Source organism: Aspergillus pseudodeflectus, assembly GCF_044049435.1.
Source record: "Aspergillus pseudodeflectus strain CBS 756.74 chromosome Unknown BJX68scaffold_31, whole genome shotgun sequence".
NCBI classification, from domain to species: domain Eukaryota; kingdom Fungi; phylum Ascomycota; class Eurotiomycetes; order Eurotiales; family Aspergillaceae; genus Aspergillus; species Aspergillus pseudodeflectus.
This window is the reverse complement of record NW_027263807.1, coordinates 117036-143433: the sequence shown is the minus strand read 5'-3', so window position 1 is coordinate 143433 and position 26398 is coordinate 117036. Positions and strand designations below refer to the sequence as shown.

Below are 26398 nucleotides of genomic sequence, written 5' to 3'. Positions count from 1 at the left end.
GATAGGGCGCGAGATGACGGTAGGAGAGAGGAATTGAAGGCCACCACCAAACCGGGAGATGGGCGATAAGTAGACACGAGGCGGGGAGGGGAGAAGAAGGTGGTGGAGGCAGAGGGGGGATGGGGATTATTGGAAGGGGAAAGTGGTGGTTGGGGCCCTTCGAACAGAAGCCGAAAGGGCGGTGAGGGAATCCCACTTCGGCCTTTCTATCAAAGAACGATCAGGGCAGCCTCATGACAAGCATTCAGCTTTCTCACCATCCATTTACATGGTTCTTAAGACGCCGATTGGCAGGGCGAGGCCCTTTTATCTGTGCCAGATCAGATGCAAATGACCAGGTGCGTTACACAGCCAATCCTTTCTGCATGGGCGGACATGGATGCGGCATAGCAGACAACTACCGGGATGGACAATGCCATTTCAAAGCCATACGGGCATTGTGTCATATATTGGCGTTGCGCCCGAGCGGTTGATGCGCTGGCTGGTAGTGGTGAAGCAGGGCGAAGGTAAGGGAGAAGTAAATCTCGAGCTCGGACACGAGAAAAGAATAGCTGGAGCCGCTATGTGGTAGACATACGTTGTCTGTCAAATCTGGCTAAATAAATCCTGCTTGTGAAACATGTGGATGGATGGTATATGCACCTAGTGTTCTTTTGATAGACGCTGGGAAATCTTAGAAGTAAAAATGAACAAGCCTATGTACTGGGTGTCGTATCATGCCTTTCGTGACTTTCGCTTCACTTTTTCCACCAATTTCTTCAACTCGTCTGTATCATTTTCCGTGGACGCCTTCTTAGACCGCTGTTTCTGCTTCTTCGAATCGCGGGTCTGATCCTCCTCCTGGTCTTCGCGATCATCCCGGTCTCGGCGGCGCTTTCGGCCTTCCTCCAGCAATGCTTTCATACCAGAGGTTGCCTTGAACTTGGGATTGGTGGGATCGATTGCGAATTCGTGGTTCTGGAAGAGGCGAGAGAATCGTGGATCCTTGACATCTATTTCAAAGTTGTCGGTAATTTCCTGAGCAGGCTGATCCTTGCCCCTGCGTTTGCCCTTCTTCTTGCGGGCCTGCTTTTCTGCTTTTGAAATTTCATTCATATCGAAATGCCTCACCCCGGATTTAGCATCATCGTCGTCCATCATGAGTAATTCCAACTCGGCCCGCTTAGCTGCGGCGGCTGCTTCCTCTGCTTCACGTTCCTCGCGCTTCTTGCGTTTCTCCTCCTTGCGCCGGGCGGCGGCGGTTGCCTTGCCAGAAGGATCATCAAAGAATGGATCATTAAAGCCCAAATCTTCCTCCTGTGGCTCTTGTGCACCTTCAGCACTGTCCTTTTGTTCAGTCTCCTCCTCATCTGCCTTGCCCTTGAGCTTATCCTTTCGTCGCTTCTTCCTCTCACGCTCTTTGCGTAGGTATTTCTCAACAGTGGTCTCTTCAGGCTCATTCTCGAAGATGCTGTCGCGGTTGGGACCACCAGCCAGACCCGAAGTGAAGGTAACTTCCATCTCACCAACAGGGCCATCTGACTTGGTGGACGACGCCGGCTGTGCGCTCAATCCGAGGAGCGCTCGCATGCGTTGCCTCTCCTGCTCTTTTTGTGACAGTTTCGATCCCTCTCCCTTTGTAGCATCAACAATCTCAACACCGCCTTCCTCCTCTTCGTCGTCGGAACTATCACTAGCAAGATAGGCCTTGAGATCATTCTCATCGATTTCTTTCCGACTGCCCCGGAAGGCACGAGCCTGAGCCTCCTTGCGCGACTTGTCATCCATATCCCAAGTTAATTTGACCTTGCTGTGCTGGAGGGCGTCGGTCACGAAGTCGTTTGGTTGATATCCGTCGGGAATCCGCTCACATTCGTCTCGTGGTCTGTCGTCAGAGAAGTCCGTCTCTTCGGGCACAAATCGTAGGTCGAAGAAATTCGCGCTGGTTAGGTACTCTGCGCCGTCAACATTGTCGTAAACATGCTTCGCGACAGTTTTCGAGGAGAACGTCAAGATAGCGTAAAAGTAGCGTAACCGTTCCAACTGATACTTGCGGAGTTGTGTCGAGTTGAACTCCTCTCCCTTGTCTTCTTTCAAAATCGACTTTTTGATCTTTTCCTCTTCCTCGTCAGAGTCAACTTCCTCATCCTGCTCCTCATCAGAGTCAGAATCATCTTCCTCAGCTTCCTTCGTAGCGAAAATCTCTTTCGGCGGCCCCTCTGTCTCCTCCTTCTCCATCCTCTCTTTTCCAAACTCACTCGGGTAGACGGCAACCTTTAGGACTTTCCCACCAGTCGGAGTAAAGCTCGAAAACACTGCCATCAAATCCTCCGCCCGGATATTATCCCAGTCGAGATTCACGACAGCAATCCGATCCGTCACTTCGCCCACAGGCACATCAGCCGCCTGTTTATCCGGAAACTCCAACTCCTCGCCCCCAGCATCCTCTACCTCCTCCTCGTCCTCTTCATCCGACTCCTCCTCAGACGACGACTCGGAGTAGCCCCCGTCGCGCGCAGGATCATACCCAGCCGCCCGACTATCGGCCTTCTTCAGTTCCTTGAGCACCTCATCGTCGTCGTCAACACTAACATCGTCCGCGACCTCGTCCTCCCCTTCTTCATCCTCACTCTCTAGTCGATAGAACCGCTCCAGGTGCTTCTTCGTGTCATCGCGCGCGAGCTTCCGTCCGTACCGATCAACAGCGGCGTTCCGGGAGAATTCTTTATCGTGTAAGATGTGCGCGAACCGTTTATCGAGTTTCGTGTGCGTGTGTCGTTTGCTAGGGAGGCGGTAGCGAGGGTCTGTTTGGATGTTTGCGAAACGGGGGTCGGCTATATTGTAGCGAGCGACATTAGTTTTCTACACCTTCCACTGCTGTGCGGAATGGAGACATGAATGAAATAGGGAGACATACTGATGACTGGAGCATCCCGTTTACCTCCTCCGCTTTTCTTGCTCTTCTTTCGGTCTGACATTGTGGGTGTGCGCCAATGGTACAGTGATGGAATGAGAGATTGTTAGACCAGAGAAGAAACCAGACAGGATCGTTTGGATATGTGCTGGTTGTCGACGTGCTGAGAGAAAAAAGTTTGAAGCTCGATAATTTTATGGCGGGCGGCGGAACCACAGATTCTGCGGACTCGGAGGTGGTCCGTGCATTCCGCTCTGAAGTACTATACAGAGTTCCTGAAGACTTCGAGCATGAATGGCGTCTGAAGAAATGACTATAAAGATACATGCTGTAAAAGGATGCTTGCTTGAACGAAGAGGTTCAAGGCGAGAGATGAGGTTCTTGGGCAGGTCATCAAACGGTCCTTCGTTCGTTCCTAACATTACAAGCACCTGATCTCAAAGTAATGGCAACAGTCTTGATAGTATTTGCACTAAAAGGGCTAGTAAATCAAACGCATATATGTACATATCATTTCCCAGTCTATGTATATCTTCAGCATCCAAGATACCTGGTCTCCATCCATCTCGGCTCCCTCTCCTCCTCAATCCTTCCGACGATAATTTTGGTCCGGGGATATACAGCAGCAAGTCTCTGGAGACCGGATCTACCAGCGGCACAGGTTACAAAGACAATCCTCTCCTCTACAACACCGTGGTCAATCAAGACACGGACCGCCATAAGAGCGGCCCCTCCGCTGGACATTTGCGGGTCAAGGAGCATGACGGTAGAGTGCTGCTCAATGCCGGGAGGTAGTTTGAGGTAATGTAACTCGGGCTCTTCGTTGCGCTCGTTCGTTTGGATGAGTACGCGGCCCGTGATGCAATCAGGGATTGTCCGCTTGAGAGCTGTTTCGAGGCATGAACCGCCCCGTAAGATTGCGACGGCGGATACGATGCCTTCTTGGCCTAGGCCGTTGTATTTGTTGTGTTGAGGTGTCTCGACTTCCTTGGCAGTATATGTTGTACCGTCTAGGGCCCTATAATAGAAAAGTGGTTTGTTAGTCAGGATGCTGGAGTACAACGTCGTGAATTGTGTTTGAGGCGTACTTCTCAATGAGTAACGAAGCCAGCCTGTCAAAGTAGAACACAAAGTCGACTTGCTCCGTATCTGGGTTTTGAAGGATTGTATGCATGCCAACAAATTGTGGTGTTTGCGGCATGATCACGACATTAGGCGAAAGCTTTTCCTCTGACGCAATGAGCCGGAGCTCCTGGAGGGTTGCACTGTGCTTCTCTGACTTTTCTTCGAGCTTTCGTTGTATATGTTGTACAACCATGCCTAAACCATTAGGCCTGCATTACGAGAATAGAATAGTAACACCTACCAATGGCTGTTTTGTTCTCGATGCCTCGTGGAATTATAATGTCTAGGATGAGTTAGACAATATATCCTTGTAAAGATCTCGAGCTCTGAGCGACGCATGCGTACCTGAAACTGACCGCTGGGGCTCAACGAATTTCTTGTATGAAGGCTTGACAAAGTTGAACCACTGCTTGATGATTCCATCAATGTCTCGGCCTCGTTCCTTGACGTCACGTAGAACTGGAACACTTTCATCAGAAGTGGCTTAGAGTTGGAATGACCAGAGTACTCACCTCTGCGTCCTAAACAAACGTCCATATCCGCCTCTACGAAGATCTAGTAAAGTTTGTAAGCTCCACCATGGACCAGGCACTTTTGCGGATCATACTTTCACATCTAGTAGGTCCATGATCCGCGGATCGTGAAGAGCTAGAATGCCCTCGAGGATCAAAACATGGGGCGAGTATAAAGGCGTAGTATGCCTTTGCCGTTGATGCTCAACGAACGAATAGACAGGAATGTCTACCTTCTTTCTTTTAAGGGGAGAAACACATTAGTTCAGGAATTTTATATATGGTGCTAAAGACCAGCTGCATACCCTTGCTTGAGATCTCGGAGGCATTGCACCAAAGCATCGAAATCGATCGAGTCTGGACTATCAAAATCAAACTGGTTCGCGTGTGCTTTGGCATGCTGCTCCGGAGTCAAGCTTTTGTAGAACGAGTCCTGCACCCAATCCTGTCAATATCCGAAATCCATGAATCTTAGCTGGAGGTCGGCAAAAGTACCATTACGAGAATGACCACCCAGGGCAGATTCAAGGACTTGACAATCTCCATCGCAACAGAGGTCTTTCCAGAGCCGGAACTACCAGCAATACCGATGATACTCAGGTCAGCCCATGGTGGAGAGTAGCGTCTCTCTGGCCCTGTGGCCGCTGAGTACACCGGCGAGATCGACTCCATGCTGCCTACTCTTCCTGATGTGACGACGGCTTATAAGCTCGCTCTTCTGGCAGTGTTCTAATGCCAGTATCAAGTAGGCAACAGAAGCCAATCTAGGAAAAGAGTCACGCTGATAAGCGATGCAGGAGCAAAGAGGCGAAGGATTGGCCGCTCGAGTGCGAAGAGGCTAAAACATTTTAAGCGGTATATCTTCCCAATGAGGCTTAGTGGCGAAGCTCCAGCCTCAGAGCAACCTCAAATGCTGGTCAGCAAAGCCTCAATTGTCACTTGCCTGCAGGATCGTGAGTTTTGCCTACTAGCCCCAAGGTAGCTGCTCCCTTTCAAGTTACCAAGAGGTACGAAGAAATCATCTCAGTTATTAGGGTCAGATTCGGCGACTCAAAACGCTCCTTCCCGCTTCCCAACAGCTGCAAAAGAGCAAGCCCCGCTTTGACAGATCAGGACTAGCGTTGGGGCGTGACCGTGACCTTCGCTTGCTGAACGCGACCTTTTTCTTCCCTTCTCTTCCTCCTCTGCTTTTTCTCTTCGTCCTTCATTTTTCATTCTTCTCCTTGCTCAGCGATGCTCATGGGCTACGCCTGCGAAGCTTTCCATCTTCACAGACGGCCTATCCAGCTACAGGGCACTTGAGAGCCCCAGCAATTGCCTCTACTCTTCAAACATGTCGTCCGCTAATTACGTATGCCTCTCGGCGTCCGATGCGTCCGTATTTGCCGGGTTTTAATACGAATAGCAGGTGTCTCCAACCGCCTCAACCTCAACGCCAACATGGCACAACTTCGAGCGCAAGGTCGATGATGTCAAACCATCCAAGACGTACGTTCCTCCCCTTGCAATTTCTGCTGCGCCTTTGGCCGCACCTTCATGATGTGTTTTTATTCAAGTTGGGAATCTCTCTGAAAAAATACTTGAGGAGAACATATTAACTTGTGTTTCTGATATCTTTCCTGCTTCTTTGCCTCCATTGACCAAGCACATTTCTTGTTCAAGTGCTAACGTTGCAAAGTGATATGAACCGCTTGGTTATGGACTACCTAGTGACAAGTGGCTATCCAGCTGCTGCGCAAAAGTTCGCACATGAGGCCAACATCCAAACTGTGGACGCCGAAGCTATCCAGGAACGGGTCGAGATTCGTACAGCCATCTATTCGGGGAATATACAGTCTGCGATCGAGAAAATCAATGAGCTCAATCCTCAGGTAAGAACTTGCATCTCGTTATACCTCCACCTTGCCTTGTTGTTATGATTAGTCCAAGTTTCATGCACCACTCAGAACACCCTCTGGGTTTGTTGATAGTCAAACATCTTCAGTCCTCAGTATGATCAACAACACACACTCGAATATCATTGTCAAAACATTGTTGGTTGTGGCATTGTGCTAACGATCACCTTAGATACTGGATGAAAACCCTTCCTTGCACTTCGCGTTACTCCGCTTGCAGCTAGTGGAGTTGATCCGCTCTTGCACACTAAACCCTGATGGAGACATCACACCCGCTCTCGAGTTTGCTACTTCTCAGCTTGCTCCACGGGCACCAACAAACCCACAGTTTCTTGAAGACCTTGAGAAGACGCTCGCGCTGCTCATCTTTCCCAAGGAAAACCTAACACCATCGCTAGCTCCACTTCTTCACTCCGACTTGCGTAGGGATATCTGTGCCAAGGTTAACGCCGCTATTTTGCAGAACCAGGGTGCTCGCACAGAAGCTCTGCTGTGTGACTTTGCTCGGCTATACGCCTGGGCGGAACAAAAGGCCCGAGAGGCAAAAAAGGATATCCCCGACAAGCTGGATCTTGGACTTGGGGATTCCAACAACAGTAATTCCGCCAGCCACAACGGCGCCTCTAACGACACTGTAATGACCAACAACGGAGACGTTGATCCCATGATCTCATGACCGGCCGGGCTGTAATATGAGCGTATCGTTATTAAGCGACTTCAAGTTATAGTATTTTTTGTTCAGCCCTGGCGTTGGGAAGGTCAATCGACTCTAGGAATCACTAGTTCAATATCACAATGACATGAGAAACTTAATTCATCTTGCAATAGTCCTCTTTCCTTGGTCGTACCCGTCTAATAATAATGGTTTCCATCCAAGCTCAACAGTAACACTCCAGTCTCCTTGTGGTATTAGTGCAGTTCTAAAAAGGCTAGCCATTCAGTCCTCGGTGTGGCATATCCGCCCAAAAAATATATATGTGCACATGTCTCCAAACCGTACATTGAACTACATAAAACCCGGCCCACATCCCCACGTTCTCTAATGTCATATACATCTCCAACTTAAAAGCTCATAAGATCTATAAAGAAGAAAAGGTTAGTCAAAGAACCCGAATGTAAGCAGAGAGTGAGGAAAACATACCACGACCAAAAAGCGCCCTCTTCGCCCAATCCATCGCAAGCATACACCTCGTGCGCAGGCTCACACTCTCAGCAAAGTACACACTGCGCCAGAGGTACATGGCCAGCACACCACCACCAAAGCTCAAACCCCCAAAGTCAAAGATCGCCGCGTTGCTGATATACGCTAAACTGCCCAAGTGCCTGTAGTTGAATGCCTTATAGACGGCCTCATCGAGATCACCGTGGTCAATGTCGTTGGCCTGCATGCCGGGCATGGCGGCGGCGATCTTGGTGAGTTTGCGGCCGAGGTATTGGCCCTGTTGATTTGCGCGCTGGGCGGTGGCTGGAAGCGAGGTGAGTTTTGTGTCGATTTGGTGGAGGAGCTCGGAGAGTTCATCAAAGTCAAGGGTGCCTGAGTGGTCCTTGTCATACTGTTCAAAGAGCTTGTCGAGGCGGCGTAGGTGGTTGGAGGCCTGTGGGAAGCGCTTCTTGACGCGGGCGGCAACGTCGTGCCATTCGCGGAAGGTGAGGTGGACCTTCTGGGGATCCTTGCCCTTTTCCCAAGCAATTGTGCGGAGGAAGGAGACTATGTGCTCAGCAATATTGTTTTGCACCGTTGAGCAGTCGCCCATGGCGTAGACATCGCCGAGGGGTGCTCCGATGAGGCGGAGATGGGAGTCTGTTTCCAGGGCATGCTTGTTATTTTGCGCTACGAGTTTGTCGGAGATCTTTTTGCAAATGTCGGCACGGGCTACGAAGATGTTAGCGAAAATAGCTCTCACAGTTGACCTATAGGTGGGTTACCGATTCCGGTTGACCAGAGGCAGAAGCCCATAGGAATCTCCTTGATCACAGTCTTGCCGTCCTCTACCTGACTAAAGACCACTCTATCTTCGCGGACTTCTTTAACTCTGGCATTTGTTAGGACATCAACATCATCGCGCGCAAACCGAGACTGTTTACATTAGTGGAATGTTTCAGTACCAGAACTACAGGCTGGCTCACCTCTGCGAATTTCGAAAGCGCTTCATCATATGTGTTGAGAATATGGCTGCGACTCTGAATGATATGGACAGAAATCTCGTTTCTTAGGATCCGGGGGAAGGAGTAAAGCAGGTCCTCGTTGAGAAGGTCGAAAAGCTCCGAAGCAAATTCAACGCCAGTCGGGCCTCCGCCGCAGACAACAAATGACAGTAGGCGCTTGCGCTCTTCATCACTGGTAGTCGGCAAGCACGCGAGTTCCATGTTATCTAGGACCTGGTTCTTGATCTTGCGCGCGTCATCGATGGACTTCAGGAAGTGGCAATTTTCAAGACCCTTGACGCCATGAGGATTCGTGACGCAACCTATATGACGTTTAGCACTATTGTACTCAAAAGGGTTTCAGCACTTACCAACGCCAATCACGAGCTTATCGTACGGAAGGTAGAATTGCTGTTTATTTCCCTTGGAGTCAACCTGCATAACCTCAACCAGCTTTTCGGAGAACTCGACGTCCACAGCCTCGCCCTTGATAAAGTGCCCGTTGATCCTTTGGACTATCCGCCGAACCGGCTCAACAAGCGACCGCAGCCCTAATGTCCCAACAGTCGCAGACGGCAGCATTGGCGTAAAAAGAAAATAATTCGTAGGCGAAACAACCGTAACGTGATAATCGCCAGGGTTGAGTTGCTTGAGTAGCGCAACGCTCCCCCAGCCTGAACCTAGAATCACCAGCCTCGGCTTGTCCCGTTGTGCTTGCATCGCCTCAGAGTCATCATCGCCCACCAGAACCTCTGCAATAGGCAAATTCTTCGGACCTCCGCGACGCGGGTTAAGAGCTAGTTCGGAGACCGGGATGTCTACAGCGCTTGAGGATCCGCGGTACGTTGTTGCGTCGTAGATGAAAAAGGCTACCACGGCCGCGCTGCTCATGACAATGAAGAAGCCGCAGTAGGCAAAGGTCTTGACGATGGCATTTCGAATGCGGGAGCTCCGGACTGCTTTGTCTATAGGCGCTGGTGTTGTGGATGATTGATGTCGGACTATTGTGAATGGAGGACTAAAAAAGGCACGCGACGTAAGACATTGAGGTGTGGGTTTGCGGTGAGTGTGAATTGAGGACTGTCCGGCAGCAAATCTGGGTGATACAGAAGGTTGTGAGGCATATAACTTTCGTGAGAGAAGCCCGACTCTTCTCAGCGCCAGGACGTCCGGACGACACGAGAGCAGCGCAGCGCTCATGGCAGCGGTACCACCAGCAGCAGTAGCTGAGTGTAAAGGGAGAGAGAAGCGGTCAACGCCACAAAAAAAAAGGTAAAACAAGAGTAGAGATACTAGCAAAGAGTGATTGAGGGAAATGAAACGAGCGATAAAAGAAGGAGGAGCTTAAGACTGAGGTGGAAGTTCGTATGGAGTTGGTCACAAGCAACGTCATTCCGCCGGGCGTCCAAGCATTTTGGGAGACGGCCCACTGTGGCCCTTTACTAGCCAGAGTCCGTTAGTATTCTGCTCTATTATTGTCGTGGGTTTATTATCAAGAATTACGTGGGATCTTTGTCCTCAATCCGAACATCCGATCGGAATAAAGCCTTATGTATTAGTGCGATGCATTAGTCTGTAGAATGGTTCCTAGGTATATGGACTAATAAAACAGGGTCAAGATCAGAAGAAGAAAATGTCGAATACAAGCCCTGCCTGTCTCCACAAACGCCATTTTCCGATTGTCCCAATATGCACCGTCTAGAACCTCAAATGGGGGAATAAAAAGCCAAAATACAAATAGGTCTTGCCTAGTCCCAGTCCGCATCAGCGTCCGGCGTTGCGCTGCTTCGTTTCTTGCCTGGGCCGGGCTTCCGTCCTCGGGGCCGTTTTGCTGGATTTTGGCCCGACACCGAGCTTTTGCGCTTCACCGGCCGTTGTCCAGCAACCCACATAGCGCCGGGATCATCAACATCGCCGGCGGCGTCAAGATCTCCTTCAGCGTCTTCAACGTCCCCAATTTTGAACTCCTCATCGATCGACAGCAGCGTAGCGAACTCGCGGCACTTTGCAACCATTGCTTGTTCGCTATCCAACGAGGCCATGTTTCGAGAGATGGCTTCCCAGAATTTATCACCAGTGATCCCTTGCACCTTGGTGGCCGACTTGTTGACTTCTTTGGTGGCGGGTTTACCGTCTTTGTTGCGGACATGAGCTGCCACTCCGTAGAGGCGGCGCAAATATGTTCGTGCCTCCCACAACATAGAGAGCGAGGCAGCCGCAACAGCAAGACGCCGTAATATCGCCGGGTTGACGTGAGGTAGCGGCGTCGTCGGTGATACAGCGGGTGCTTCACCCTGTGGTTCCTGTTTTGGTGGAAAGATCTCCGTCTCAATGGTGTGCGCCACGATAGTTCCCGTCGCAGAAACAATACGCTCCATGCAGCTAATAGTTGCCACAAGCTCAGCGAGCTGGCCATAGTCGAAAAACGCCAGGTTCTGAGTCACAAAGCGAGCAAGAACAAGATGTTCCGGAGGGTTGCCCGAGGTATCAAGTTCCTTTAGATCAAAGTTCACTTTGGAGCAAAGGCTAGAAAGGAACTTTTTCTGGTATCGACTGTTACTGATCTTGACAATATCAAACAGTGGTGCGAGCTTTGCAACATATGGACGGGCAAGGGCACCCGCTGGATCACCAACGACGTCACGTTGATAATAAAAGGCCTCCTGGATGGCACGCATATATTCTCTTTCAAACATGGATTCGTACTGCTGGTGGAGCATCTTGTGTGTTTCGAATGCTACCTTGGCAATCGCCGGGACGGTGGATGTCTCTAGGGAGACCAAAACTCCAGCGCACTCTTTTGGGTGGACGAGGCCTTGCCGGTTGATGCTCGCAACCAATTCGATAGCGGTCAAAGCATACGAATCCTGCCGGGATTGCGCCACTCGGAGCATATTCTTGAGAAAGTGCTGTGCTATCAGAGCTGCGGCCCCGTCATTGTCGCTGGCTCGCAGAGACCCGCCTAATCTCGTTGTGTTTTTCTGATCCGCGACTTCGGCAGCCGGTACCATGGACTTTTCTGCTTTTCCTTCGTGCATCGCGAAAAAGTCCGAAAATGACTTGAGCACAATGTTCTGAAGGCTAGGGTTATCTTCCTCAAAGACCGCTGAGAGGATCCGCCTTGATTCCTCCCGTCCAAACTGCGCAGGCCAAGATTGACAAATGGAGCCCAAGCTTTCAAGTGACATGATACGCAGCTCAAGGGGCTGCTTTGAAAGAGTAAACGGGATGATTGAATCGACCATCAGCCCAGCAACGGATCCGCCCTTCCACGAGGGGAACGCGTTTTTGAAGTGAGGTTCATACTTTTCTAGGTCACAGTGTCGCCCAACACAGCCAGCGATTCGAATGTAGCTCTTGGCTCTCGCCAAAACAGCTGCGTTGGCGCTGCTTGCAAGATCAATGTTTTTATAGTGCTGTATCGGCTTCAGAACAGAAATTGTAAGTTTCACCAGTCGGTCTGTGTTTTGCAAGACACCATTAATGGTCCACAGACAGGCCATGACTTCGTTGAGTTCGTTGCGGGCCAGTTTGGCCACGCTTTTGAAGAGGTCATTTTGGACTTCTTTCAGGAGTGTGTTGTGAGATGTTGATACAAATGGTAGGACGCATCGATAGATAACCACCACAGACCGGAACAAGAACAGATCCTCTGCAGTGGCAAGATGTCCAATGTAAGGATGAAGGGCCTCTAGCTGGTCGGGTCGGAATAATTTTGGACTCGCTTTCGCAAAAACCGTCATCGTCTGCAATAAAGCCTGCTGGAATTCTTTTCCGGTAGATTCATTGTCTTCGATTAATTTCTCAAACATAGTTGAAACCATTGCCTTGCATACTTTGAAGTTCACAGCAGAAGTTTTGGACGAGTCAGACAACAGCTTTCCGAGGCAGGCACCGAGTGTCTCGAGCGCCGTCTCGCTCCTCTGGACCAGGTTGACAAACAAGCTCACTCGTTCGGCGAGACCAACCTTTAATTTCGGCGCATCTTGAGCGGAGTCAATGAGCTCATGGAACGGAGTAAGCCAAATCTCTTCAAAAGTCTGGCGTGCTAGCGTTGCGACACCTTCTTCGAGATCAATTGTTCGCTGAAGAAAGCTGTCGAGGATTGCCAACTTTAGTTCGGTGCGGGAGCTCTTGAGGTAGACATCTTTGAGCAAGCCAATACAGCGTTTTCTGACTCCCGCTGTTGGGTCTCCGGCGCAAGCAAGGATGGTCCGGCACCCCTCTTCTTCTAGATTCGGTTTGAGAGCAATACATTTGGCGATCAAGGACAACGCAGAGTCACGGACCATAGGCGAAGCATCTGTTGCGCATCGAAGGATTACACGCATGACTGAAGCATCCCTGTCGAGGAGACTGGGATCTTTTTCAAGCATGTAAATCACACTTTTGAGACTGCGACTTCGGACCTTTGCTTGATCACTGGTGATAGAGTTTAGAAGCACTTTCAAAATGGTATCAAACGCTTTGCAGAAACTCGAGCTTAGGACGGTCAGGATGTAGGCGAATTTTCCATGAGCCGTTGATATCCTGTCGTACTTCCTGTGCGTCTCCAGCCATAATGGGTCCGAGAATAGCTTGGCGAAGAGATGCACGAGATCCTCAGTCGCATCGTCATATTCGACGTCGTCACTTTCCTCCGAGTTGTAGTAGACGGAGCAAAAAGTCTTGGCCCACTGCGCGAGGAAGAACCCTCTTGCACTAGTAAGCTGCCAGCTCTCTGAATTGTGGCCGTTCATAAAGTACTCCAAAGTCATACGATAGGGGCCTTCTGCAACGACAAGATCTTGAATGTGCAAAGCATGGCTCGAATAATCATCGAATAATTGCTTCAGATAGTCGGTGACATCGGTGTTGGATTCCTCCATAGCCGGAAGTAGGTGCTGTGCTGTTGATATGAGATCGGAGATGGCAGATCCCATCCAACCCAGAAGTTCGAGAGCCATGCTTTTCGCTGTAGCTGGGCTCTTGTCAGTGTCGGCAATACTGACCATGTGAGATGCCATTATTCGAAGCAGAAGCTCGGCAGCAGGCCAGTCCGTGGAGCCTAGAACTCCGATAAGATCTTCAGTAAAGAGGTCAAGGATATTTCTGTACGGCTGGTCGCCCGTCTTGGTCGAAGTCATTGCTCTTTGAACAATAAACTTGATGATATACTGAGCGCTTCGCAATGCATTATCGTACAAGCGGTTGACCTTGACCGCTAAGCGCGCAAGTGATACATCTGACTGATCATCATCATCATCAGCATCCTGGTCGTCCTCGGCCAACTCATTCTCATCATCATCTTCCGTCTTTGAAACCTTGCGTTTTCTTTTGGATGAAGGGGTTTCCAGGGCCGTGGTTTGAACTAGTTGCATAACTAGAGCAGTCAGAAGCTGAATATTCTTGCCATCTGCTAGTTTGAACTGTCTGGCGCTCTGCCGGGTAGACGGGAGCTTTTCCAAGGATACCAAGATCTCATCTAGAATGAATGGGCGCTGCGCTGGGTACTTTGAGAAGATCTTTGCAAGAACGTCCATAGCGCCCCGTCGAACAGACTCATACTTTTGAGAGCCGACGGCGGAATCCTTTTCCGTGTGGGAGTTCTCCACAAAGATCAATTTCGCGGCGAAGAATTCGGTCGTAGTGATCGTTCCCTCAGAGACCTCAATCCGCGCAAGGAAATCAGCGAAAATGCTCAGGACCTTTTTACTTTGCTGAATAATGCCACCAATAACACGTCTTTGAGTGGAACAGAGTTCGAATATCTTTGCATCTTTTCCCCCAGGGCGCGCTTCAACAGCCGGTATGATACAGTAATCAAAAACCTGATTGAGAAGATTCGGTATAGCTTCGATCAAATCCTCCGGGCAAAGATCCTTCGCTGTTTGAGTACCCGACATTGTTTGCAAAAGCGAGTTGACAGCAAGGAGGGCATTGTGCATGTCATCTAGTTTCTTCAACCAGTCATGAGCTGCAGACTCATCCGAGGCATCCTCTAATTTCAGGTCAGGCGCCTGCGCAGCTAATATCGCCCTTTCACAGAGTTTTTGTATGCGATTGAGATAATCCGAAGGGATATCTTGAAGTCTATTGAAGCTCACCACCTTCTTCATAGCTTTCTGTAAGCGTATATGGGTATCTGAGGAGAGAACCGGGCCGCTGGCTTCGAGCGACTGGAGAGAAACGAAAACCGAAGTAGGCGCTGTATCAGATGTCCCAGGGTCAAATTGATCTTCTGCTTCGAAAAGCTCATGGAGGATATCTTGTAATTTGACCAAAGCGGCGTCTGCTTCTTCCTTTTGAGCTCTTAGGCGAATTGCCGACAGGCTATCATCTCCATTGGCACTAATGATTCTCTTCTTTAATGCAATGTGTGTATGATCCGGGGTTGGCAAAGGCTTCACTGGGATCACGACTGAGAGATGACTTGCGGGTTGAACATGTTGATTATGAGCTACCGCAGCAAGATTGTGGTTTGAAAGTGATTTCTTGTCCAAGGAAATGATGGCCTTCTTCGGCGGGGTCCCAAGGTCCGAGTCTGCTGGTGTAGGATCTGTGGATTTTGTGAGTTAGGGCATTTGTTCCAAACATGGTATGTTATCCACGGGTATCTCACATCGAAAGGCGATATCTGTAGAGTCCAGCAACATCTTGGAGAATGGACCGAGAAGGCCAGTGCTGGAAATAGAATTGTGGGAAGCGGGAGCAGTAACTGAAGGTGGAGGGTTCCGTGTGCCAGTTGGAAGTTTAAATTTGCTGCAAAAAGCCTAGATTAACATCGTATAGAGCCATGAGCCATGAGAGATGAGGTATGCCCACAATTCAGTCAGCTGTTCACCGTCCAGAAGGTGCTGCAAATATTCCCGAGACGTCTCTAATCGGCTCGACTCCTGCCGCTCAGACCGGATATCGTCATTCAGCTCATTAAGCGCAGCACGTCCGGACTGTATAATATGATTGATGGAAGTCGTGGTAGGAGGTCGGCCGACATCAGGACGCAGTATGCAATCTGGGGAAAGAAGAGAAGAAAAGGTATCAGTCAAGCTCACATAGCTCTCAGGTGTCTGCTTGAACCTACCTAATCCAAAGATCGGGGTACTGTACATGGGGGAGTACTGCAGAGCCTCCTCCACACCTAATGGCCTCTCCCGACGCTGCATTGGCACCCTCGTGCCCCCCGGCTGCGCCTGGGCATGGCTGTTGATGACGACCTGCACGGCCGGACGCCAGTTAGGGTCCATGGTGATAGCAGTGATCCCTTAATGAGAACTGCGGTTCGGATGGGGAGAAGAGAGTTGCAGATGTGGGTTAGACATGCTCCGCTCAGAGACATGGCTATCAGTCAAAAGACCGAATCTCCTCCGCATCAGATATTCATTTCCAACTGGCCAAGCAAATGGTAGGGCGACAAACCGATGCTCCAAATAATTAAATGCCAGGCACCGTTCGCTATCTTTGCGCCTGCCGCCTCGCCGCCCTGACCGCCCAGCGCTAATACTCGGCCTCCAGTTTCTTGTCCACCGATCGATGGCCCGTGCGTCTGCAAATCTTCGCGCGCCGAAAAAAAGTGAGGAAAAAGTGACTCGAAGCTGATCGCACTTGAAACAAATCCCACTTGCAATCTTGGCGCTTTTGATAATATAGCACATTTCTGTCTTTCTGCGCACAATATGTCTACGATTGGCTCTTTGGTCTTCTGCACGGATTGCGGTTCCCTGCTAGACGGCTCCGTTGGTGATCCGACAAGGATTCTCACCTGCGACGTTTGCGGCGCGCGAAACAAAGGTGAATTTCTGGGTGCTGAGTTAGGCAAGCCTATATGATGATTATGCTGACTCTGTTTTCTGCATAGATACTGTGCCAAAGACGATTGTCTCCGAGTCAAAACCCAGCGCATTCCCTTCAACACTGCGAGCAAAGCGGTCCGCGATCCAGACCTTGACAGCCGCAGATAAGCGGACAGAAGCATTGATTGAAAAGGACTGCCCGAAGTGTGGAAGAAAAGAAATGTACTTCACCACGGTGCAGTTGCGCAGCGCAGACGAAGGAAGTACAGTATTCTACACCTGTGTTTGCGGACACAAGTATGGCTTCCCGTTCCCCAGACTTGATCGGGTCAAACACTTATCTTCTGCTATAGGGAGACGACAAACAATTAGAAACCCAGAAAATCTATTTTTTTCATTCACGATCGTGTATGCATTCATCATCCGAGAAAACAGCCAATCTCCAATTACCTCCGTCAATCAAGCAGCGGGCACAGCAGCCAGGTTTCCAGAGTCCGGCAGCAGCGCATATTCGACCTCCCCATTCTTCTCATACTCTGCCATATCAAGAGCCACGATGATACTGTCTCGCACCACCTTCTCCGGATCGTTCAAAAACCTCTTCAGGGTATCTTCCACACCTTCGACATCACCTAGACTGCCGAGAGCCTCGGCAGCTTCGTGTCGCACCATTCCAACCTCGCTTTGGTCACTGAGAGTCTCTGTGAGGCTGGGAACAGAGGCAGGGTGGCACAGCTGGCCGAATACGAATGCGATCTCGTGGCGGAAGAGAGCAGAGGGGTCCTTCAGGCCCTTGGCAAGTGACTCGACGGCTTGCTTGGCTGTGGGAAGATCAGGAGGAGAGGCAAGATCGCGCAGGCCGAACATCGCACGATATCTTTGGAACAATGGGAGCTTTGTGTCGAGTAATGTTTGCTCTAAGTCGGGAATCGAGGGCTCCTTTGCTGTCAAGGGCATAGGCGGGGCGGGGTCAATGGAGGTGAAGTCACTGTAGAACGTTAGACTCATTAGTATTGGATCGATACAATCAATTTTGCGAGACGAAAAAAAAAATACCTAGGCTTCAGCGTCTCAGCCTTTCTAGCCTCAGATTGCTCCCACAAGATTCTGTCAACAGCAATATCGCACGTCTCCCGCACAACATCAACCTCATCTTTATTATCCCTGAGCTCTTTCAAAAGCTCCAAGCTGCTCTCGTATCCCAAAGCTCCCAGCGCCTCTGCAGCTTCGTGGCGACACATCGCATCCTCTTCGGCATCCTTCAACACATCATGCAGGAACGGCAAGGCATCGACGTTCCGCGTCTGACCAAGGCAATATGCGAGTTCATGCTTGAGCAGAGCTGACGGAGAAGAGAATGCAGCAGCGATAGCTTGAATCGCGGGCAGTGTTTTCTCAGTTGGAGGCTGCAGGCACGCGAGGTGCTTTAACGAGAATAGAGCACGGAATCGGCGAGCAAGCGGTTCGGTTTCAGAGGTGAGGACTGTGCGCAGGGTCGCGACGGTGGTGTCTGGGCTTTCTAGGTTATCGGTCGCCATTTTGAATGTTCAAGGTGGAGAGTGGTAAAATGACGAGGAAAAAAGTCTTGGGGATAGAGAAAGGCACGTAAGTATAAATTTTCGATCTTATCTGGCGCAGATAATAAATTTTAGGTGGGGTGGCGGGGTATAAACCTGCGGCTAGGCTTCCTTTGCCTGCAAATGTTTTCCGGGTCGGACGATATCTGATCTAAGATCTGTCAAATGGGATTTCTTGAGTTTGGCTTTCAAGCTCCATCATAAACGTTCATATCCAAGTCTAGAGAGGCACATGGCTTGAACCCAGCGCAATCATATCGTACCTTCTCTAAGCATCCAAGAAAACATGAGCAGCGAGCCATATTAGTCCCGGGTTTTAAACGGACCTTGACCCTTGATCAATGTTTGATACTCCTCTCTAATTGATCCGATGGAAGATGCCGATGGACCCGTGTCCGCAAAGTACACCTTTGAAACAAACTTCATTTTTATAGATCAAGTCATGTACGTTTATAGTGAGATAAGCCATAGATATATTCTGAACAAGACTTGAAGGTCACTTCTCTACTATGTACCGCTAATGGCTAGAGTATAGTATACACCTGATAGCCACCAATTGCTAATAGCTACATATATAGCCAACTTAGTGTTTGACATATACTATAATGATATACGACCCAATTCGACAATTCAAACCGTGTACGCGACAATCTAGGCAAGATACTACTAGTAGTATCAAGAGCCGGTAAGCAAAGTGAACAAGCTAGAATTGAGTTGTGTGTATCGGCCGGGTCGTCATATAGCGAAGGCGCATTGGACCGGTATGAGTCGCATAGCCTATTTACACGAAGAGGCTAGAGGCATCCGTTTTAGCTCGCATGTTCCTCATAGGGAAATTGCCGGCATGGACGAGCTGGTAGATATCTTGGTTGAGAACATGAAATCACCATAATTCTAAAGCGAACCCGAAACAAACTGACTGTTATATACATACACGAGAGACCACGAGAGCGGCCTATTTGGTCCTGATGTGCTTAAGCTTCTTTGGCTCGTGCATGAAGTTGTTTGCATAAGCCTTAGGAACGAACTTGCGCTCATTTGGCTCCTGAACAAAGTATTCATAGCCCTGCTTCTGAGCGAAGAGAATGGCATCCTCCTTCGACTTGAAGTTCAAGTGGGTACCTTGCATGCAATCGGCGGAAGATTGCCAACCCATCAAAGGGTTCTCCCACCGGTGACCCTTCTGTAGAATATCCCAGTCCATCCTCCAGTGGTGAGAGTGCCAGTCTCCGGATTGCGTAGCAGGCTTCGAAGGGCGGTAAATTCTTGATCACGTTAGTGGTTGATAATGAGCACTCGGCGCGGGGTCATACCTGACGGTGCGAGCCTGAAGATCGGTAGGAGCGCCGGAGAGGACAGCAGCAGGAACAGTCTCGCCGGGCTCGCTTCCGTCCATGACACGCTTGGGGACGGGAGAGAATTTGCTTATCCGGTGTCAGTCATGATTTCATGAGCGGGCTGGGGGTTTTCGTACGAGGTGCCGTGGTCGATGGTAGCATCGTAATCAGGCTGGTGACGAGCCATTGCCTCAGAAGGGGTCTCCTTCTGGATCAGGGAGCTCTCTCCATGAGGGGTAGTTGGCGCCTCAGAAGGGTTGACCTTGATAGGCGATTGCTCGGATTGTGAAGCGCGGAGAGCGGTTGTCGAGAGGAAACGGGTGTTTTTGGTGACTATGACTCTGCCTACTCGAGAGTAGGCGAGGCTTCCAGCTCTGATGAGCGACATGGTGTCAATTGCGTCTGTTGTGGCTGGAACAAAGCAACAAGAAAACAAGTGTGAATTGACGGGGTGAGGTATTGCGACCTTGCCAGTCGAAATCAAGGCCCAATTAGGTTTAGCGTGATGTGCGGCTCCCTACGTTCTCTTCCGACAACCCGCTTCTCAGGCACTTCCTCCCATCCTCTGTCTCTCTCCCTTCTCTTGCTCCACTCGCTCACAACGAGGTAAGTTGATTAACGTTTGTCTGACGTGCGAACAATACAGTTCGAATCAAGCATAGGCTTGAGATTGCTGACGTGCCGCTCTCTAGACCGCGCAAAGATGAGCTACATCGCCCGCCGAGGTCTCTCGACCTTGATCCCTCCCAAGGTACGAAACACCATTTGCGGATCTGATTTGACCTTGATTATTGAGGATACATGTACTGACCAGTCTTTATAGATTGCTTCCCCTAACGTGAGACCACCCCCAATATTCCCGGATCCTCCGAACGCCATCCCGCAACAATCTCTTCTTCCGGGCGACACAAGGAGATCCGTGACCCTTGCTGGATTTTACGATAACTAACACTTGAAAAGGCCATTGGCGCTGCCAAGGATGCCGCTCGCATGGATCGCGTTGTGAACTTCTACGCCCGCCTGCCCCGTGGTGCTGCTCCCGAGGTCCAGCCCACTGGCATCATCGGCCGCTACCAGGCTCGCTACTTCGGCAGCAAGCCCTCTGCTGCGCGTAAGTGAACGAACCTCGGTCTTTTTTAGGGGTCCTTGATCATGAAGCTGATGCGAACACTCACAATAGCCCTTGCCCACGCCATCGGTGGCATTCTCATCCTCGGCTACAGCATGGAGTACTACTTCCACCTCCGTAAGGCTACCCTTATTTTCCTGGTTACTGTTCTTAAGCTAACTGTGTACTAGGTCACCACAAGAACCACCCCCACTAAACACCTTTCATAAGGCGCTGAAGTAGGGGGATTTGTGTATATACTGTGGGTCTAGAAGAAGCCACCGTAGAGGAGATTACTTGTGCTATTGGCAATACCAAATCCCTGTGATATTATATGGTCTTTCAAGTTCATTTGAGAAGTAAGATATGTACCTCCGTAGATGTGTCCATCGTTTTGACGGGCTCCGAATCACTGGGTGCGCGGGCACCGTCATTGATGCACTTGAAACATCATGCGATGTACGAACGAAAACCAGTCCTACGGTTTCTACGAGTAGGTGGCGGGGATGAGTACAATGGAGCAAACACTATATAAATCAGGTCATCAGGAACTCTTCTTAGCTCCTGGTGGACGAATCTGCGGCTCTCATCCAACCCAGCCACAAGGTTTGCTTCACTTTTGGCCTTTCTACGCTAACCGAAAACAGCCACCTTAGACTCAACCTGAACCGTCACTCATCCATGACTACAGCCATCACCCGATCACCACCAACTCAGACGAGAGCCTCCCTATCGTGACCTCCCTTTCGGGATATCGTAGGCTGTTGCCTTTATCCTTGAGCTCTCTCTGCCCGCGCGTTTTCCCTTGAACCTCATTTCTCGCGGTCCGCTCACCCTCTTAATCCGCCGCCTTCTTGGACGTTCGGAGCTTTTCACGGCTCAACCAGCTGAGCTCGCAGTTTGACCGTGGCGATTCTTGATCCCTAACAATAGGTATCTCCCGAGCTACCCCTTTGCATTCTCCAGCGTCCCCGGGATTTCCGTCGCCACTTCGTTCCCCATGTTTACAAGGGTCAGAACACATGTCTAACAGATGTCGCAACTTGTTGTCTTGACAGACTCGAGAATTGTTATGGCAGAGCAGAACGGCCACGATGTGGTAAATCAACCCTTGCCGGGCGGCGATCCTTCGCCTTCCGGCGTTCCTGCGAGCACCACCGACAAGAAACCTGCTGGAGGGGACGAGGGGGAGATGAACACTACAACGCTATCAGAAACAAAATCGAAAGTTGAGCAAGGAGATCAGAAAGCGAGCACGGTACCGCCGACAGAAAACAGCGACGGGGAAAAGGACGGTGAACAAGCCTCTACAGTGAGTATCTTGGGTGCAGATTCCGGGGACCAAGACTTAACCCGATACAGGACGCTTCAAAGCAAGGGCCGGGGTCAGTCGCAACAAGGGCACTTGAGATGAATGGGGTTATGTCTGCATCGGATGGCGGGGATGATACAGCTTCTCAGGGCGGCTCGGAATCTGACGCTAGTCGAACGGAGAGCAAGGTACATAGTCGTGCTTCGTCAGTGAAACGGCCGACCACATTCAAGCCGGTCTCTTTCGCCAAATTCTCTGTTCCCAAGGCTCCAGGAACGCCTCCCGTGACCAAAGTCACCGAGAAGGGTATGCAACTCTCCATATTGCTACTAACGAAGAGCGAGAGTACTAACAAGTCACAGCACCATTAGCGTCGGGGACCCCCTTAAGCACAACGTTACAAAACCCACGGCCACGCTTGGTTGCGAAGACGACCAGCAGCCTCCGCGACTCATCATCAAAGACAGGCACAGGCGGCGCTCGGCTTGGAGTTGGGCCCGATCCGAACCAAGTTTGGAATAGGAATCGACGTAGGCAGCATAAAAATCCGTTCCTTTTTGCACTCATTGATCGCTAATTGTTCTATTCCTGCAGCGGTCCAGCAGACACCTCCGAAGCACCTTACGGACGAAGAACTGAAACAGCAATATGGAATTCACATGACGTCGAGAATACAAGAAGATGGGGGTGGGACAGAGTCCAAGTGGGCTGATATTGATGACGATGAAGATGACTGGGCTCCAGAAACTATCGAGTGGAATGATGGGACCAAGACCGATTTATCAAAGAACGAGCCTCACCACGAACCTTTACCGACAGTTCAACCGACGGTTCAACCAACGACCGCACCGAGTTCTACGGACATATTAACGGAGGTCAAGGAGAAGCCCATCAGAGACGAGGGAGCTATTGAGCAGGGTAGTACGGTCAAAGAGGCTGCCAAATACATTGCCAAGCCTGTGACCTCTATCGGACCTAACCCTACTGTTCTCAGACTAGGTGCCAATGCAGAGAGGCAAGCAAGAACCGCTAGTATTACCGCGAAAGGGCCCAATGAGAAGCCATCTTCTTCCTCCACGAGCCCAGCTCCCCCCCCTGCCAAGTCACCTTGGGCTCCCATCCCGCCTGTTGAGAAGATGTCACCAGTCATGCCCCAGGTTCAAGCCCAGACAAGGGTACCGTTCAGGGAAACAAAGCCAAGCGATATTCCCAGCGCCCCTGTTGCTCCAAAAGAGATTGCAGCAGACGATTTCAACCGTTCTTGGAGGGATAGCCAACCGGGAACTCGGGAACTGTACAACTCTAGATCAGGACGGTACGAACCTGTTCCTGAGCCTCCACGAAAGGGCGCATGGCGGAATGAGCAAAACCTTCGCGCGCCGTCCGTGTTGCAACGGCCCCCAGCACAAGGCGAGCACGTGGGGCCAGCTGAACCCTCTGCTGCATTCCAGACTCACCGGACAAGTGGACAGGACGGAGTTCATTGGAATCGCCGGCGGACTTCATCCAACGTTAGTGGTGGAAGCGGAAGCTTTGGCCGCCGAATGTCAATTGGTAGACCCGACGCAGCTCAAAGACCTTTTGAAGGTAGACGTGGCTCTCAGGCAAACGGAATGATGGAGGCGGTTTTCCATACTCGGGACCATTACTCAAAGGAGGGTCAGCCGCGGGACGCCTCTCCTATGCGACAGGGACCCGGTCCTACTTGGCATGCTCGAGATTTGACTGTGGAAAGAGTTCCTGGCTCAGATTCTGGATTGAGCCACCCTACCGCACCACCTCCTGCTGATGGGCAGCACACCGTGCCGCAAGCGCCACAGGAAGATGCTGTTGCTATGCAAGAGCGTATCATGAAGGAAAAGCGCTTAGAGGCCCGACAGCGAAGATTGGAGCAAGAGAAGGAAGAAGAAGCTGCGAAACGTGAGAGAATCCGGCAAAAGCTTGAGGCACTTGGTCCGGCCCCTGACAAGCCTAAGACGAAGCACAAGGAGAGCCCAGAAGTTCGGGCCGCGACGACAGCAACTGGTCCCGCTCATTCGCCCCCTAAACCACCTGTACCCGAACCAACCGGAGCGCCGAAGCAGTATGGAATGATGAAGGTCCATCATCCTGATACAGTGAAAAAGCTCATTGAGCGGGAAAGGGGTCAAGAAAAGCCCCCTGCAGGGGCCAGCGCCCGGCGCGCTTCCTCTCCAGCTCGGGAGCCGAAAGTTGATCATTCCACGGCCAACGGGTTCCAAGCCCCTCATGAACATCCGGAGCAAAATGATACGCTTTCCGAGCCGCCTGATGAGCAAAGCCCTCAATGGCGGGGTAATGTGAATGTGCCCAACACATACTCTCAGTGGACGGCAAACCCTAAGCTTGTTGGTGCGCCGACTCCTTTAACAAACCCTTGGAAGCCGTTGAGCAACGACAAGACGCTAGGGAACGGCATCTTCGACCAGAGTCTGGGCAACTTCTCGGCGAGAGACCTGAGTTTGCGGAATCATCTTGGCCTAGACCAGCCATCGCTTCCTCCTAGCTCACAGCCTTTCCCCACCTCGTCACGGTCCGCACAGGAGAGTACAACAATATCCCCGCTGCCATCTCCCGAGACTAGGCATGCGGCGTCCTATGACCATCTCAGCGTTATTGCTCGCCCTGGTCCCATTGGACCCCCAAGAGCACAGCCTTCGCATTGGCAACACGAAGCTCGAACTGCTGCGTGGAACGACTTTCACGCTGTTGCGACAAAGCGCGAGGCAGAGGAGAACGAGAAGCTGCGTAATGAGGTTGCCGCGCGTGAAACCCAACCATCGCTACAAGTTAATTTCAACGAAACCTGGCGACAGGTTCGTTCCGGAGACCAGGCCGGACAGAGACAAGTTGTTGGTGTTTCTAGGACTACAGATGGAAATCCTCCTATGCCAAACCCTCTGTCCGGACTCGAACATCCCAGCCCTGTTGGCCCTCTGCCTTTTGCCGAAGCCCATGCACGCCCGATTCGCAGTTCACGGTTCTTCCCACAGGCGACAGAGCAGAGGAAGCCGGCTTATGAAGAAGATTATCCCCGGAGCCCTTCACCACCCCCTCCCGAAGAGGTATCGACTCATCCCGTATATTTCGGTGACTCGAATAGACCTCTAGTACACCTTCCCCAGCCAAAGCCAATAGTCAAGCTTCCGCCAAAGATCGTCGCACCACCGCCTCCTCCACCTACTTTTGCCTCGATGGTCGCCTCGCGTCCTCCCGCGTCGAATGCCTCGTCCTGGCAAGAGAAGATCAACACTCTGTTTGGTAAGAAAACGGCAGCTTTCGAGAAGAAAAACTCCTTGGCGGTCTCATCAGCATCTAAAGAGCCGCTTGATGTGCAACTTCATATCGCTGCAGTCTCAGTGTCACTACCATACAATGGAGAAGCCCAAGCCGGAGATGGAGAGTTGACTGCAAAGCAAGTTGAGGAAATAGAGGCAATGTTCGAGGACCGTGAAATCGGGTCTCTGCCTGTTATACGAGTGCCCATCATGGCCCCCCCAGCTGCCTGGCGAGCTGCACCGGCACCCTCCCAGGCGCGACTGCGTCAAAAGATCCTAAAGTCGATGCAAGTCCACAGTGTTGAACCTTTCTTTTACGACAAGGATGCTTCTTCTCCAGTCACCCGGGTCTCAATCAAGTTTCCCGGTGCGGATGCTGCAAAGACTATGACTATCCAGAGGAAAGCAGGTTCTCATACCTCAAATCCTCGATCGCGCGGCCCATCTACATACAAGCCCCGCAAGAACACGAAGCCACGCGAGGGTTCCAGTAACTCCAACTTCAAGAAGACGCCATCCCAGCAGGCAAATGGAAGCACTCCGCCGCAGCGACAATCGCGAAAGGCGTCCTGGGACGCTCCTTCTAGCGCTTCCCATTAGAAGTAACTGAACGGTCTTTTACCATTCGAGTTCTAGTACATTCTCCGGGTTTCGACACTCCATTGATCTGTGTGGTCATGGTTATGATCCTTATTGATGAGCTGTGCTTGGTAGGAAACAGACACAGGAGGAATTCGGGTTCTGTTAGTTATTCGGTTCGATTCATTAGGGTTCGGTTCGGTTTCGATTATCATCATCCATCATCCATCATCGCCATCGCCACCATCATCATCATGTCCTCCTTTAGCATTTGCGCTTCTAATGTTGTCCTTATCGTACAATATTCCCTACCTACCGCTTTCTTATTGATTCTTCCTCTCCTGTACTCGTTTTGAAGTAGCCATTTCCCACGGGATACGAATTGTATGCATGTCAAGGACATGGACGGCTTCGCTGCTACGCTACTACTACAACCTGAATGACATTACCTACATACCTACAAACTCACTTACCTTTAATTATTCATATTCCCGTGAGGGAACGACAATGTTAGGACATGGATGTCGAGACGCATACGTTTCCTAGGAGTGATGGCGATACAGACCGAGCGAAAGTGTATCATATTCGTGGTAAATTGAACAATTACGTAGTATTCCATCTTATGCCAAACAGTAGAATTCTACGAGAACCCAGTATAGTACACCTTACTTTTCAAGTATGGCTGATGGATTATGTTTAATAAGATTGTATTGTATAGTTGTAAGCCTCCTCCAGTCCTCTCACGCAAGCCCAAACCAAACTCCAGGTATATCGCCATCGGAAACGCCATACCCCTGCTAATGCCGATAGAAAATCAAAAGAAAACAAATGTACACGAAGCTTATCC

The 26398-nt window shown here is 50.7% G+C and overlaps 9 protein-coding genes across 9 annotated transcripts; 4 read left to right on the top strand and 5 right to left on the bottom strand.

Annotated features, from left to right (window-relative positions):
• Positions 1-714: 714 nt before the first annotated feature.
• Positions 715-5202, bottom strand: BJX68DRAFT_256334 (pre-rRNA-processing protein ESF1; the record flags this gene model as incomplete). The annotated part of the gene is made up of 9 exons (XM_071043171.1): positions 715-2813; positions 3544-3911; positions 3982-4213; positions 4260-4301; positions 4364-4485; positions 4531-4532; positions 4626-4770; positions 4836-4963; positions 5026-5202. 9 exons carry the CDS (start codon positions 5200-5202, stop codon positions 715-717), a joined length of 3315 nt encoding a protein of 1104 aa, XP_070897348.1.
• A 486-nt stretch (positions 5203-5688) lies between these two features.
• Positions 5689-7504, top strand: BJX68DRAFT_121417 (uncharacterized protein). Its single transcript, XM_071036128.1, has 4 exons — positions 5689-5881; positions 5936-6018; positions 6209-6401; positions 6598-7504. Exons 1-4 carry the CDS (start codon positions 5864-5866, stop codon positions 7099-7101), a joined length of 798 nt encoding a protein of 265 aa, XP_070897347.1. The 5' UTR covers positions 5689-5863; the 3' UTR covers positions 7102-7504.
• BJX68DRAFT_240439 (putative NADH-ubiquinone oxidoreductase 64 kDa subunit) lies at positions 7198-9936 on the bottom strand. The gene is made up of 5 exons (XM_071040681.1): positions 8942-9936; positions 8553-8893; positions 8352-8502; positions 7567-8298; positions 7198-7504 (listed from the first exon to the last, which is right to left on the bottom strand). Exons 1-5 carry the CDS (start codon positions 9768-9770, stop codon positions 7488-7490), a joined length of 2070 nt encoding a protein of 689 aa, XP_070897346.1. The 5' UTR covers positions 9771-9936; the 3' UTR covers positions 7198-7487.
• Positions 9937-10122: 186 nt separating this feature from the next.
• BJX68DRAFT_121392 (putative sister chromatid cohesion protein Mis4) lies at positions 10123-15969 on the bottom strand. Its single transcript, XM_071036127.1, has 4 exons — positions 15634-15969; positions 15375-15564; positions 15172-15311; positions 10123-15108 (listed from the first exon to the last, which is right to left on the bottom strand). The coding sequence occupies exons 1-4, from the start codon at positions 15794-15796 to the stop codon at positions 10319-10321; spliced, it is 5283 nt and encodes a 1760-aa protein (XP_070897345.1). The 5' UTR covers positions 15797-15969; the 3' UTR covers positions 10123-10318.
• A 139-nt stretch (positions 15970-16108) lies between these two features.
• Positions 16109-16758, top strand: BJX68DRAFT_121386 (DNA-directed RNA polymerase I core subunit RPA12). Its single transcript, XM_071036126.1, has 3 exons — positions 16109-16340; positions 16408-16639; positions 16696-16758. Exons 1-3 carry the CDS (start codon positions 16226-16228, stop codon positions 16712-16714), a joined length of 366 nt encoding a protein of 121 aa, XP_070897344.1. The 5' UTR covers positions 16109-16225; the 3' UTR covers positions 16715-16758.
• On the bottom strand, positions 16109-18018 carry BJX68DRAFT_240433 (deoxyhypusine monooxygenase). Its single transcript, XM_071040680.1, has 2 exons — positions 17399-18018; positions 16109-17330 (listed from the first exon to the last, which is right to left on the bottom strand). Exons 1-2 carry the CDS (start codon positions 17878-17880, stop codon positions 16802-16804), a joined length of 1011 nt encoding a protein of 336 aa, XP_070897343.1. The 5' UTR covers positions 17881-18018; the 3' UTR covers positions 16109-16801.
• An 856-nt stretch (positions 18019-18874) lies between these two features.
• BJX68DRAFT_268476 (ETC complex I subunit) lies at positions 18875-19644 on the bottom strand (the record flags this gene model as incomplete). The annotated part of the gene is made up of 3 exons (XM_071046105.1): positions 18875-19184; positions 19233-19343; positions 19394-19644. The coding sequence occupies 3 exons, from the start codon at positions 19642-19644 to the stop codon at positions 18875-18877; spliced, it is 672 nt and encodes a 223-aa protein (XP_070897342.1).
• A 181-nt stretch (positions 19645-19825) lies between these two features.
• BJX68DRAFT_240425 (F1F0 ATP synthase subunit f) lies at positions 19826-20701 on the top strand. The gene is made up of 6 exons (XM_071040679.1): positions 19826-19862; positions 19949-20007; positions 20080-20094; positions 20217-20367; positions 20437-20502; positions 20556-20701. The coding sequence occupies exons 2-6, from the start codon at positions 19960-19962 to the stop codon at positions 20579-20581; spliced, it is 306 nt and encodes a 101-aa protein (XP_070897341.1). The 5' UTR covers positions 19826-19862; positions 19949-19959; the 3' UTR covers positions 20582-20701.
• A 238-nt stretch (positions 20702-20939) lies between these two features.
• BJX68DRAFT_240422 (uncharacterized protein) lies at positions 20940-26141 on the top strand. Its single transcript, XM_071040678.1, has 4 exons — positions 20940-21676; positions 21727-21982; positions 22039-22206; positions 22271-26141. The coding sequence occupies exons 1-4, from the start codon at positions 21398-21400 to the stop codon at positions 25570-25572; spliced, it is 4005 nt and encodes a 1334-aa protein (XP_070897340.1). The 5' UTR covers positions 20940-21397; the 3' UTR covers positions 25573-26141.
• The last annotated feature ends 257 nt before the right edge of the window (positions 26142-26398 follow it).